The sequence below is a fragment of the Eufriesea mexicana genome, unplaced genomic scaffold (assembly GCF_001483705.2).
Source record: "Eufriesea mexicana isolate 0111107269 unplaced genomic scaffold, ASM148370v2 scaffold14, whole genome shotgun sequence".
Lineage (NCBI taxonomy): Eukaryota > Metazoa > Arthropoda > Insecta > Hymenoptera > Apidae > Eufriesea > Eufriesea mexicana.
This window is the reverse complement of record NW_016908208.1, coordinates 136,798-152,728: the sequence shown is the minus strand read 5'-3', so window position 1 is coordinate 152,728 and position 15,931 is coordinate 136,798. Positions and strand designations below refer to the sequence as shown.

The following is a 15,931-nucleotide window of genomic DNA, read 5'->3' as shown; positions in this document are numbered from 1 at the left end:
AGTAGGATGTTGTGTATAACCCCGTACTAATCGATGCAGGTATAGTTGATTCGAACGATGTCGCGTCGCGATTGAATTTTGTCGAAATTTTAAAATTCTTTTGTTCGCCTCACAATCTCGCTGTGTTGGTTAAAATGAATATTGGTCAACTGTTTCAATTATCACGAGTAAAAGGAAGATCTCGGCTGGAGTCGAACGCTAGACTCTGGCACGACGATAGGAATCGACTTGACGTTTTCCGTAGAACTGCTGTTTTGGAAGTCTCGATTGGTAGGCTCGAACTGTTCTCCTTGAGGTTTCGTTTCGAAGTTTCCTCCTTGAGGATTCGTTTAGAAGTTTCTGTCCTCGATTTTTCTAAGATCGGTTTTAGGAAAAATCGGGAGCTCGCCAAATATTCTTGGCTGATTTGACTAAGGGCGTTCCCTTGGTCCGCAAATCGGTCACCTTAAGCGAAGTGAAGGTTCCCCCAAACGAAGACGGTAGCGGAGGAAACCCTCTCCTCCAAGGTGAGGTACGTGAGGTCCACCCGCGCGCTGGTGACCCCATCGGCCGTTTATGGCTCCTCGCTAGGGCCTGACAATTCCAACGTGTGCGGATTCACGTGGAGTCCTCAGACCTATTGTCAGCCAAGTCTTAACCCTTTTCTTACGGCAGCCCGCGCCACCGGAGTGACGCTACTGAATGGGGCACCGCGCCGCGAAGTGTGAACTTTGAACGTCGGTAGTCGTCGATGTTCGGGCTTACGTCTTTCAACGCAACTTTGTGATTGGCTTGTATGGGTAGTTAGACATCAAATTATAATTCTTAGTAATTTAATTCAATATGGTAAATTCTAAAACAATGATCAACGCAGAGACCCGTAACACAGGTCGTCGCGCGGCCGCCGACTATAGTCGGCACCCGTAACGAAAGCGGTAAGAGCCGTCGCCTAATTTTGTTAAATTAGGTTTTTCACGGATTCTCGTGTTCCGCGACACGGGAAGTCATAATAAAAGAGAAAGTTTCCAAACACGTAGAAGGCATGGATAGGAAAATTCCGATGCCGAATTGTTGTGGCCCTAAAGACCTGGTTGCTGGAAAACCGTGACGATGCTTCCTTGTTCCACGACGGAACAAACGATATATAAGCAGTGGTTCCGATTGACGTTGAAACGAAATCGTTGATACACTGTAGCTGAGACACTGTATACCGTTTACAGTTTGTAATTGTAGATATTCAACGTCAATCAATAAAAGGAAAACAATCGTTGATTAAATTTGTATTTCCTCCTGTATCGTTAATTCCCGTTTATTTCCAATTTATTATCACTAATTTCTACTTAATATCCCGAATATTCGACAAAATTTGAACTTTACATAAACCTACGATATGCAGAACCGTTTACTGTGTGCCAGATAACTTCCATTTCAAATATTTTTTCATGCGACAAACCATTACGTTGCAAATCGTAGAAAAAGTGAGGTTGAAACTTTTTGATACGGTCGTGAATTTTCGAATTAATTAATATTCGAAGAGGAGTTGGTTAAAGTGATTCCAGTTTTTGGCTATTTATCGCATTTATTTACATCGCATACCCCGGGATGAGTATGAAAATCTACAATTGTATCGTATTTGAATATATATGATATTCAATTCTATGACACTTTTTTTTTTAAAGTTACTTTAAACTCTTTCTTCTTTAAAACCTTTTGCCTTCAGGATATGCATAGTCTTTTCATTTTTTTGAGTGTATTCCTGATAGTTAGCACGACGTGTATGAGAGATGGAACAATATATATTATTGTTTGTTGCCAAGGTGTATTATTAGATGTAACTCGTTGAAAGTGGAAAGTTGCGAGGTGTATGGTTTTTGGCCTTCTTTGAAGTATCTATTTAAATACTATGCTATGATAATGTTGTTTCTTTGTTTACGGCTTTAAAGCTAAATAAAGGTAATCCTGATTTTAGCGTGAAAAAGCCATATACAGGGTGTCCCAAAAGCTGTTCGCTATTGTGTCGCAAATTATACGATGGCTCAAATGTAAACTTCTTCGATGCGATCGCATTTTCAATGAATTAACGTTTAAATGAGAGGAAAACGTGATTTGAGCAATTTAGTAACACTATTTACGCTGTTTTGTTACTGGGTCATTCTTGATCGTCAAACATAAACGTCCCATCGCACTTTATTTGGGATACGGTGTCGGCAAATGCTATTTTTTCTTCTAAAATAGTTGTATAGTCGAAACGGTACTTTATAGTTTAACATACTATAGGATACCAAAAGAAATCGCGAATCGGCTATTGCCAACAAAAGCAAATTGTAAACCGATCGATATCTTCTAGAAGCAAATGGAAAAGTTATTCTATATAACAAAATTAAGTTGCGTGACTCCTCTACGGATAGGTGAAGCGTAGGTTAAGGAAAGCATAAAAGCGTAGTCCTTGACAACCAAAACAGAGTCCTTAGAAATCGGTTGTGACGAGCACAAGCGTGAGTCGCTTGGTGTTGGAAAGAGAGTTTTAAAAGAGTGCGTCTTTGTGTGTTTTCGTTATCTTGGTGTTCTTTCCCTAAGTTAAATCAGTTTACGAGTTTTGAGTTTGCGTTATCGCGTTCTTGTTCTTTCGTGAATTTTCGGTGTCTCAAGACCAGTATTCGCCATCCTACAATACACTCTATACTTTGAACTTCTTTTCTTGAGCTAGCCTTAACTATGATGTGTAATATAAGTTTAAGTTCATAGGCTTTGCAGCGGATATTATAGTATACGGTTGAGTATCAGATAAATCTTGTTGAACTTCTAAAACTCCCGAATTAGAAATAAGCAACAGTTTTTGTGTATACAAATATACATCTAATAGTTGGTATAGTTATATTAGGTTTTTGAGTTTTTCGAAATATTTGTTGAAATAGTTACGAAGGGAAACTACTAACTATTTACAGGTTAACGAATGTTTTTTGTATGTAAGTTTGCTCGTTGATTGGCATATCGATTATTATTAACCAGTTAACTGCGTTTGATGTGTGTTCGCGTCAATCCAAAACTTTATTTCGGTGCGATTGACGTGTATACTTGTCGTGCAAAATAAAAAATTACCATTTACTACAAAAACTCAGAATTTTAGGAAAAAGCAATATAAATGACATTTAGTGGTATGTTTCTTTTATACTTTCAGTAAAACTGTTACGTATCTTATAAAAAGACGTTTGATTATTTGATTATTCTCTTTGGTATATCGGTTATGCTCCGTATAATGTATTGGCTTTTATAAATTGAGTTGATTATATTTTCTAACGTATCACCTATTCCCCAAATTGTTTTATGTAGTTTACTGCGTATATCGGGTATTCCCCGATAACAATTGAAGTAATATAAATAAGATGCGCGAACTATGAAGGCCCTTAGTAATTTCTGGCTTGTTGCAAGAAGCTGATACTCTTTTCCAACAATGAATTGTTAATCTTCTGTCGAATGAAAGTGTAATCCTTCTTCGTTTTGCGTCACTTTTTTCGTAAAATTTATAATCGAAGAATTTGCCCTGTCTTCGCGTATATACTCGTCATTGCTCGATTTTAATTACACACTCCGTAAGGGACTTTTGAAACTAAAGTCCTCAATTATTAAATGGATCGAAGAATTTGCCCTGCCTTCGCGTATATACTCGTCATTGCTCGATTTTAATTATACACTCCGTAAGGGACTTTTGAAACTAAAGTCCTCAATTATTAAATGGATCGAAAAATATTTTTTTTTGATCTTCTAAATTAAAGAAAGATTTTAGGAGCAGCTTCAAATGATAAAGTGAAATGACTCATCTTGCATAACTATTGACACAAATTCTTCTAGAAATGCTATTCGAAATTAACGCACGAATAACTTATCTTGCCTAAATATCGGAAGTTGACATAATTGAACTTGTAGACTCGAGTGTTTTTACGAGTGAGCTACATCATTCGAATGCACAACGATACTTGATGGGAAGTGAATGTGAGAAACCGTCGGGAAAATTTAGAGAAATAAATTGTTTGAGCATATAACAACATACAAGTCACATTCGTTGTAAATCACAATCAGTCGAAGTTCGAGTTGTTGAACTTATTGTTAGTTATCAAATTCTTTATAGTCTACTGTATACGTTAGAATCTTGATTTACCTAGAATGGCCTTAGACGCATCACAGCTTTGACATTTTCAGATTCATATATTTTTTCTTGTCATTACTTTCAGACATAATAGAGATTCACCTTCGGTATTCATTCGAGATATTAGATACATACAGTTAGACAATCAGTCATAATATAACAAAAATAATGTTAAATATTACAACTACTAATCCAGTCAAAATGATTTATTCCAGATCCCTTATTATTGCAGTTATCGAAAGCATGTAATTGTTCTTGGTAAAATTAGTATAAGATAATTTTTGTCGAGATGTCAAAATAATTATGTGTATTTGTTCATCTTTATTATGTCACTTGAATCAATATTATTTATTTGTACTATATTTTTAAATATATATTACAGAACGATAATTCTAAGATTAAAATAATTTGCAAATTGTTTTTAGACAGTTATTAGACATCAGCTGTACACACGCTACATGTACATATATATTTAACATGAGACATCTATCACCTTTGTAGAGTACATCAGAAGGATTGACCAAAATTCGTCGTAAAAATAGGGTTCGATTTGCGAATAACATGAATTTGAAAATCAGTTGATGCAGCATGTGCACCTTACGAATGATAACTGACCATACGAATTTTTGCTCTACATCAACGTGCACACATGTACACACATATATCATATAATGCGTTACATCTAATTAATGCATAACAATTCAAAAAACAAATCGTCAAATACTTAAAATGAAATATGTTGCTGCGTCATTGAATTCGTCTTTCTGTATTAAGAATATGGTAACAAAAATATATAATGTTTTATAAAATATACAAAGTGATTTCGGATTTTATTTAAAAGAAGAAGACATATTTTTCAAACTTTTTACTTGAAAATTCTTTATTTTATATTAACACACATCTTTTTCAATATTTTTCTATTCAACTGTTAAAAACAACTCAAATATTGTGGCGACAGATTAGTGGACAAGCTTGTGTATATTATAAGTATGAAGAAGTTATGTGTAATAGAAATATACCTAATAAATGAAATAGAAAATATCGAATACAAATTCACATTATCATATTAAATAATTCTATTATTAATAAATACATAGAGTTATAATGTCTCATATATTGTCGTGTTTGAACATCGATACGAGATATTGTAGCTACATACATTTAATAATGTACATACGTACTTACTCTTATGTTGTCTCATATATTGTCGTGTTTGAACATCGATACGAGATATTGTAGCTACATACATTTAATAATATACTTACGTACTTACTCTTATGTATGTGGGATTGGAATAAGCACGGCCCTGGAAGAGTGGCAGGTGTGTCTGGACCCAGAACGAAAGAGACCGCGCGCAAGAGGATCGATTTCAATGAATGTTTAGGTTAGAGGGAAAGATTAGATATGCGTGCAGAGTGTTTGAAGCTACCGCGCCCTCCGAGGTTGCGTAGGAAAGGAGTATGATTGCAAAGGAAAGCCTGGGTATGGAAAAGGACAGAGTGAATGCTTAAATAAGGGTGCCAGGGCGCGGGCAGGACCAGTCCTTCACGGTCCTCGAAATAGTGTTTAGGCAGTAGAAGTCGAGCGTACCCATAGCGGGTTTCCAGTTTCGTAGGCAATAAGTATAAGTTTATTGTATTTTAATAAGCAGTAAAACATACTTTAGCCAATCCATACACCCCGATCCTACATGTATATATACGTATGGTCGACTCGATTGTACCACATTACACACACATCACACGTCGAATTAACACTAACTTTATTTTGGGGTTAAAAAGGATTTTCGTCTCTCACTGCGACGATTTATTTTCTTACTAACTAATCACTTAGTCTTTTGATCCCTGATGATGATCCCTTTTGATGATTTGTTTGAACCCTATGGGTAATTTGAACTTTTCGTTTTGACTCGCAGTTCTATGTTTTTAATAGCTTCTGCCTCCAGATCCATTATACCCTCAGCCTGTTATGTTTCGAGAAGGGGAAAGAATTATTTCACTATAGGATAGACGGTGTTTGGTTAACACTGGACCCCTTACAGAGCTCAATCTGGTCACGGGAGCGGCCAAACGACTGTTTAACTTCTGGAAGCTACATAATTTATAGTGGATTGGTTCGCTATTAAAGTATAAGGAATAGAAAAAAAAGGGAAAAAAATGTAAAAATTCTAAAATCCATGCTGGAAGTGTAACAAGTTGTTTCAAAATTAGTGATTCATTTTAATGAATGTGACTTAATAATTAATAGATCTGAACCTAATAGGGCTTACAAATAGTCGAGTATCTTGCTACTTTTAAAGTTGTAAATACTATAGAATATAGATCTCGTAGATTCTCTACTAAATTTATGAGACTCAATGTCATTCGATTATCATGAAATTTAACTGCGTACACAAAGTACGTTATTTTTATCCTATACATGCGATGAAAGCATAAAATTCGCTGAGCATTTGACGTTGTATCAACGATAATGTTAATTTTCATAACAAACGTTATGAACAAGAACTTCTACTGAAATCTTTTCTTTATTCTATTTCCAAAGAATAATGTAAAATAACCGTCAAAAGCAAAATTAAAATATGGAAAGAGGTAAAAAAAAGGAAATAGAAAGAAACATAGTGAGAAAATAGTTTATGAAAATTAATTGTGAGAAATTAGGTATAAAAATAAAAATATGCATACAAGGAATACACAGTGTAAAAACGTAAAACTAACTGCTACACTGAAATTTAAGCTTCTTAAGGTTCAGGACTATTACAGCGAAAATAAAATAAACAAATTATATTTTTTCTTTATAACTATTCTGCCCAAAAAACCTTGATCTTGCACGTTCGTAAGTTTACTAATTGTGCAAGTAAGCGATGAAAAATCTCGATTTTAGAGAAATTTATTTTAGAGAATATTTTAAAATATTTAAAATATTTTAATAATATATTTCATTACCAGTACGTGTAGTTAAATAGACAAAGAAAGCTTGAATTTTAAACAATTTTTTTTTTAAATCAAAAGGAAAGAGATAATAAGTTATTTAAAGTACTTTTACTACGATACGTACGTGAAGTGCTCCATTTAAGCAAACAACATTGATTTTAATAATTCAGAGGTAAATTGATTATTTAATTTACCTTTTCATTTCCTTGCTAAATTTGTTAACTTTATTGCATTTTTTATTTGAACTTTATTTTATTCGTAATGCAACAATTCTAAATGATTTTTTGTATATAATTATTAATATCGTTTCTAAAATATATTTTTAATGTGCATCACCTAATGCTCGAAATTTTAATTCGGTAATCGTACCTCAAAGACGACTATTCGTGTATAGATCAAAAACAGATTTAAAGTACAGAATATACGTAAACAAAAATCAGTAAAAATTTCATAGTCCTTACCATTTATTTTTTCTCTTGAAAAAAGGGGGGTTGTCGATAGAGAGCTTATTATCTGTTTATTAACTACTGTTATTGTCTACAGCAATACATACTGTGTTAAGAAACTGACTTATGCACTCGTAGTTATTCAATATATAATTGTGTAATGATCATATACATGTGTAAATACATACATATATGCACGTTAATAATGTGTAATAATAAAAATTACAGAAAAACTACCATCATTGTCAATAATTTTATTAGATAGCTCGAAATTATACAAATTTTGTAGTTTTTGTACGTGTTACATATTGGTCAAAATTTGCAAGATATATGCAACAGAATTGGTTTTCAGTTTTATATTTGGAATACAAATTTTTTTTGTGTATTTCTATCAAATGATTTAAAATAGAAATTTACATTAAATTACGTATATTATAAATGTCGAGATATGTAATTCGTCTTCATTGAAAGCTGTGTAAAGATCTTACTAATAACGTAAATCAGTGATAAAATTTTAATAGGATTATTCTATTACGTGATATTGCAAGGGGATTTAACATTAGCGATAATTTCGACGAAAAATACACATATTTGCGAGAGTTAAACTCTTCAACGCAAAAAAATCAATACTGCACAAATATTCGTAGACACGTTCCATCGCAGACTTCATCAAAAATGAATCTATCATTTTCCAATTCGGACACACCCATCACACGTACCTTTTTATCTTTTCAGATATCCTATGAGTTTGCTATTTCAAGATTCAACCTTAACATAGTGTGAATTACATAATATGTTGTTCTTAGAAGGAAGTAAAAAAGTTGAACAAGAAGTACCTATGTGTCATAGAAAACAATGTTTTGTTACAGTAATATTTATTTAATATTATCAACTAATTGTTTAATACTAGTACTACAATATATGAAATCGCGTTATATAACGAGATATTTCATTTTCTTTTTTTTCTTTTTTTTTTTTTTTAAAAACATCTTTTAGTACAAATAAATTTGAATATGACTTTGTGAATTTTTAATAGTTTCATTATTATATTCATAAAAGTATTTTATATATATACACAGTTGGTTACAATTTTCTAACTCAAAAATTCTGATTTTAATTAAAGTAAAAAGAACATGATTTTTTGTCAACGAGAAATGCCATTGACCGAATAAAATCAACAATCCAATTATCAATACTTTCTTCCTAAAAATTATAACGTTTTTTTAAATTTTGCTTTATATTATCATATTAAACGAAAAAGACGTTAACTTTTACTTTCTAAATTTATCTTTCTCACTTTTTAGATGTTTTTACTTTTTTCTTGAAACTTTGAGTTCACATTCTGAAAATATATACACGAGTATGTTATTTAATATCATGGAAATGTTGTAATGCCGATATAATAAGAAGCATAATTAGTTTTGAAATATTTAAGTAAAATATTACTTAATGATTTAATTATCTGCAAATACGTATTAGTCAACGCATTTATCGTTAATTATAGTTACATTAATAATAATTATAAGTAATTAATTTACATAAGAAGAAAATTTAGAAATGAAGCCATAATGTTGCAGAATACTCTGAATATTTATGAGGACAGATGAAATGCATTAATCGTTTTTGCAATATTTTCCATACATTATATGTACACATTTTATGTCTTATGTACATTCTTTTTATTTTACCTGTTTTAAATGCAAATGAAAATGAATGAAATGTTAAACGGATTAAATAAAACAAAATGTATAAAACTGATATTTAGTATGAGTGGACAAATTTTTACATTGACAAAAATTTAAATTGTTTGAAATAGAAATATTCTTTTAAAACAACAGAAGTGTTAATTATTATAAGTGAGAAATAAGGATAAAGCATCATACTTGAATAAAAGAAGAGACTTTCAAGAGGATTTATATCAACTTGTTGTCACAACAAAGTATCTAATAAACTAATTATATTCGCTAATAATTTAATAAGCAGTGACAGATGAAAATTTCACTCTAATAATTTTGTATGCAAATGTGTGTGTGTGCCGGGGGGCGGGGGGCGGGGGGGTTTAATCCTGATTAATAATTCCAATGTTATATCATAAATAGTAGAATATACTGTACATTCATACTAAAATAGTCAATTAGATCGTAGAATTATATTTGATTTGTATTTAATTATACTAAAATTAAATAATTCATTTAATAGATTATATTTAATCGTATTAAACTAATCTGTTTCAGCATTGGTTAGATCTGGCAAAAACAGCGATTAAGCAAGTAAAAGGTTAGTATTTAGTTCTATTGCATACTTGAATAAGTAAGATGATGTCATTTAAGCGTTTTGTTGTTAGAAGAAAATTTAAAACTCAGTTATCCAAAATTTGATACTCAAAAATTGTAGTATTTCAATAAGATACTATAATGTTAGAATCAATTTAAGAAAATTTTTTTGATAGTTTATATAAACAATCCTTTTCAATACTCGCGTATATTTCTAAAAATATCTAACTATAAGCATACACATATAACAAACTTACTAAAATATTAGAAAATAGCTGAATATATTCTTTATACAATTGAAACAGTATCAAGTTTGTTATATTTCGTACATATATAATATTTAATGATAGGTCATTGGAAATATTTGTCAAAATGGTGAATTTAATGCTCGATTTACGTGCGTTAAATATGTAAATACAAATTTCGCTGACAATACATTAATTTGGTTGTAAATTCATTTATACGTGTAAAATCTATAATTCTCCTCTAAAATATTTTGCAATGCCAATATAAATTTATTATCTGTAACAATCTAGGTTCGAAATTTGATCATTATGATTCCTGTAATAACACATTTTATTTACATCCTATTTATAATATTTATGTAAAAATATATTTTGGTTACATAATTAATAATAAATTAATCATTAATTACATTTTGTTACATAATGAAGTGTTATGTTACTTTTATGTTAATTAATGCGTAATTTATATTAATTATTTTTTATAGTATTTTTAAACGATTATTGATTTATATTATATTTTATAACGTCAATTAATATTTAAACAATTATTAATTTTATAAATATTAGTTCTGATATCGGATTATAATAAATTAAATGGAGCAAAATAAAATTCGCTAGGAGAGAAAGCATGTAAATTCGATTGTGTGTAACAATGAACAGCTGTGACCAAGGTTTCGATTCTTGTGTTTCCTTCCTTCTATACTCGATTATCGTGGGTCGATGTCACATCAAACTTTCAAACTCTAGCGACCTACTGTACTATTCTTATAAATCTAAATAAACAGAAGTTGATTTTGAAGGAGAAAATAGAAAATTAAATTAACAATTAAATATATATCTGTCTCTCTCTCTCTCTTCGTAATTTCAATAGTTCCATTTCAATACATGTATAGTATACAGATATGAAACGAAGAAAAATTTACATTGTTTATATATTCAAGTATGTTATCAAAGTTATAAATATAACTTTGTTATATTCATAAGTTATATTATACTTTGTTATAAGTTATGTTATAAATACAACAAAGTTATAAATAAAAGATATATATATGTATATCGATTTTAGAAGTTATTTCGAGTTACTTTATTCGAAGAAATTTTATTAACCGTAATATATTTCTTTGACACATATAAGTAAAGTATGTTGTCTTTATTATGAATATGTTCTAGACATGGAACCGATTCTGTTCAGTTTTCGCGTGAAATTTTATCCACCGGATCCTCTGAGGCTGAAGGAAGAAATAACTAGGTATCAAGTTTACCAGCAGCTTAAGAGGGACCTTCTTCACGGACGACTATATTGCAGTCCAGGTGAAGCAGCGCTGCTGGCGGCGTGTATCGTGCAAAGTGAGTACACGTTTTATTGCATATCAGTTTATTTTTTATTATATCCGACATTTATCATTCGGTATTTTAGAATCACAGAAGTATATCAAGCGAAGGTATTGAAAATTGAGCGATAGTTTTGGATATAAATTAGTGATTAATAAATGACGTTAAACAATTTAGACTATTCAGACTTGCTTTATTTATAACTTATGAAATAGATTTTTATGATACCTGTTACTATATTTTAGTAGTTAATTTAATTTTTAAGTTTAATTATGTGATCACTTCGAAATTCAATTTTATCAATAGTATCTTTGTCTTCTATGTATTTTAATTATAATGTATCGAGTAAGAAATTTGTTTTTTTCGTATATAGTAAATGTAAAAATATTTAGAAATAAATGATGATTTCACGTATTACCGTAGTTGGGTAGTATATGTAGTTATGTTGGATATGTTTGTAGTTTTTATACGATAAACTCGGCTATAGAACTTTATTTAACTTCGTAAAACTTTATTTAACCCTGTTTGACTTGATAAATTTCATTGGGTCAAATTTATATACTTGTACTTTGTACTTTATATTATATTATATATTATTATATTATATTGCGCGCATATATAAAATTCAAATGTGTATTTAAATTTGAAAATTTTTTATTTCGTGTAATTTTCGAATATTTGAAATTTATTTATTTTTTTTTTACTTATTTCCTTATATTTGTAAATTCGTCAACTGAAAGGTCTACAACTATTTTGGGCAAGAGTGCCGTTGTTTGAGACTGTTCTCAACTAGAGCAGCAACGCCATTCTTATTTAAACACGTAGCGCGATCTGTCGGTTATTGAATGGTACTCTAATGTATTCCATCGAATATAAAGAGGTATATGCAGTTACACAATATACAGGTTAGCAACCAACGTGTTGACTTTCAAATATTCCTTTTGGTATTAAAAAACCCAATCAGCTATTCTATTATGTATGTACATATCTATATACAGATATATATTTCCGTTTCTAGATGGTGTCTCATGTCCGGTTTTTGTAATAAACGTTTCATTGCAAATTGAATTCATTCACGCAAATATATAATTTCTTGGAACTTTTATTAGTGTAAGTTCTACTCGTGTATAAAAATTGAAGTTCACCGTAATAAATAACTTCAAAGTGAAAAATTACAAGAAATATGTGTAGGATTTCCTGATAAATTAATCCTATGCAGACCGAGATCTGCGCGTCTAATGAATAACACCCTTTTAATAATGAAACTGGTTTTTTTAATTAAAATATTACACTAAGTTCCTCTCAATTCTAACTCTCAAACACGCACGATCCTCTATTCTCTACGTCTCGACTACACACGATCTGCCGCGCCCACGCCCTTGCACCCTTATTTAAAGTAAAAACTCTCTCTTTTCATACACAGGCTTTCTCTCTCAATCACTCGACCCAATCATAAATATGTCATCCGTTCGCACGCGCTCCAGGTATCGTCCTAAACGCCTAAGTCGAAGCCGATGTCACTGTTTATTATTCCCCAGATAGAGTCCTTCGCTGCTTGCCACCCCACATATGTTAGTCACTTAAAATGGAGAAAAGATCACAGGTGTTACATGATCTTGGAATCGGGAGAGCTTAATCAGTCACTGCGGACAAATTCTGCCAATAGGTTAACGAAGCACACAAGAATCTAATATTTGCATAGTTTTCATGCCTTTAAATCACAGGAGAGATATATTAATTAAGATATTAAATTACTTTAACTTTTCTTTATTTCTCTGATTTGTCATTAACAAACTATCATTTTCTTTTTTTTATTTTTCTTAGCACTTAGACTACTTTCTTAAATGAAAATACCTTTTCAGGTAAAGGCAACTGTTATGGAGGTTTTTAAAGAGTTTATTAATTGCACATCTCCTAAATTTAAAAGGAAAGACATACACAAATGGTGTTATAATCTAAAACTATTTAATCTATTTAAATCTTGATGAATTTCTTTTTAGTTAATAAGTAAAATACGTTTAAACAGTAACTGTTCCGTCCTGGAACAAAGACAGACTTGGAACACCCCGTCACGGGTTTCCAACGACCTAATCCTAAGTGCCAGAATAACAAGAACATTGGAACTTTTTAACGTGTCATATCATTATTGCATATCGTTAGAATAATTCTTGTTCATTGCTTCGCGCGATCACGGGCATGCGATGCAGTGCGAACCTAATTCAACAAAGTTAGGCGATGGCACTTGGGATTCGGCTGACAATGGACCTGCAGGGAGTCACGCGAGTTCGCGTGTGTGGTTAGGTTAGGTTTCGGGAAGCTAAGGGGCCATAAACGGATATTTTCCAGACGCGACCGTTTTCGATAAGGTCACCAGCGTGCGAGTAATCTCCATGCAGGTCACCTTGAGGAAAGGGGTTCCTTCGTCACCATTTTCGCTTCAGGAACGTTTCCTTTTTTTAAGGTGACCGATTCGCGAATCAAGAAAACGTCCTTGATCCAATTTAACCCATTTGCATCGTACGCGCATATATGCGCGGAATTTTTCTGGTCATCATTGTCGAAGCACAGATATGCGCACTAGTCTTTTATGCACAAGAACAGAACTGTGCATAGCCACAGATTGCATGCACGCTGTTTTGTACCAGAGGCCGTGTTTACAGCATAACTCTTATTTTAATACCTTTATTTTCAATAATTCTAAAGACTTCATTATTTTGTATTACGACTGTAAACTATTCATTAAGATAGAGCATTTCACGTCTACAAGCAGAAGAAATATTTGAACAAAATAAACCAAAAATAAAAGCAGCAACACGAGAAATTACACCATGTCCATCATTATCATTAAGATTTACTGGCCAACATTTTCTAATAGCCATTGAAACAAGTTTATCGCGGAAAGCTCGTAAACGTTGTTTAGTTTGTTTATCACAAAAGGAAGAAAAAAGATTCATTTTATCGGTGTGATAACTGCCGTGTGACTATATGTATGGACCATTTCAAGTACTATCATACCGTATGAAACTATTAAATTTAATTTCTCAAATTATTTTCAATGTATAACTTCATCGAACTAAATAAAATTATAAATTCTTTGTGCATGTTACTTTTTTTTTTTTCGTTCCTTTATCATTTTGAAATATTTCTATCTTTATACAAAAAAAATTTGATATGGGCCAATTCTCTACTTTTTCGAAAGATAGAAATGAGTTAACCAATCAGAGTTAGTCCTTTACCGAACTCCGATTTTCCTCAGTTCGATTACTAGGAAAATCGAGGAGTCAATTGTTCTTTCATCTTTTGACTTTAACGTTCAAGTCAGTATTTAGTCGTTCTTCCGTCTTTCAACTCAAACGTTGACTGATTGTCTAGCGTTTGACTACCTTTAAATTTTTCGTGAAACGTGCTACCGTCTGTGTGCGATTCGGTTATCGTCTAGCGCTCTACACATCTTAGCCTTTATTCTTGCTCGCTATTATTAAACTGATTGCTCAAGATTCGTTTGGCAAGCAACATTGACAAAGCGTAGCGTGGCAGATTTACGACCGGCCAGAATTCACCAAAGAATTCAAACGCGACGCGACAGTAACAGATTATCCATTTATTTATTATTAATTTAGTAAATTTAATTATTTGAGAAATAATTAAGATTTCAAACTTAGCCAAATATAGCCGAATAGTGCTTTATACGTTGGCATTATTTTTCAATGTCTATTTTCGCCGTTTAAATACTAGGACTATATATTTTTGTCAAACGTTACATTTATATAACTTGCTTATTTCTAATATAAATATACAAAATCCCATAACAAAGTCTAAATGTAAATGTATAAATTAAGTATTTGAAGCGAGAGTATTTAATCCCTAAGTTAGCCGCTGCCCTATGAAAGTAAAAAATATAACATTGTCCAAAAATTATTTATTTATCTGTACATATGTTGTTTGTAAATAAATCGCAGTTCAAGTAATTAAACGAAATAAACATGTGAAGTTGTATTTTAAGGAAGTAACGGTTTTTCTGTTGATCGCGGCATTCAAGACACCATAAGTGAAAAATCTCAGGAAAAAGATACATATCTAAAACGCGAACACTCCGGATGCACGATGAGATCTAACAGAGGTACAGGCAAACTAGTTCCAACTTGTAAAGAAAGGTTGGTATATCGTAGAAGTGATCAATGGACGTGAGGAAAATGGATGAGAAAGCGTTTTAATATACTTTCACTAAACAGTACAAAGTACCATATCATCTATCCTATTTGGATACCTTAAAATCAATCATGCATTTATAAATCTCACATTCGAATCAATCGTTATTTTGTTCTGAATAAAAGAGCTGAGATAAAATAAATTAAATTCCATTTTTATTCCATTAAAGATGTTGATTTAAATTTGAATTTTCAATTATAGTCAAACCTCTTGTAACACGATTAATTCATTCTACGTTGTATCAAAGCCATGGTAAATGAAATTTTAAATTAATAAAAGTCAAGAAAATGCGTTCTGTGTTACATCGAAACTGTGTTCTCAGAAAACTGTACTATGTGAAAAAAGTCTTGAACGAAACTTAGAAATATTATAG

General features: G+C 31.5%; 1 protein-coding gene across 1 annotated transcript in view; it reads left to right on the top strand.

Annotated features, from left to right (window-relative positions):
• LOC108553156 (FERM domain-containing protein 5) overlaps window positions 1-15,931 on the top strand; it is a gene marked incomplete at its 3' end in the record, with an annotated part of 321,248 nt that overhangs the window by 180,924 nt on the left and 124,393 nt on the right. Inside the window, exons 3-4 of the mRNA XM_017907954.1 lie at window positions 9,734-9,776; window positions 11,188-11,364. Of these exons, the coding sequence (XP_017763443.1) occupies window positions 9,734-9,776; window positions 11,188-11,364 (220 nt within the window). The remainder of the gene's footprint in view (window positions 1-9,733; window positions 9,777-11,187; window positions 11,365-15,931) is intronic.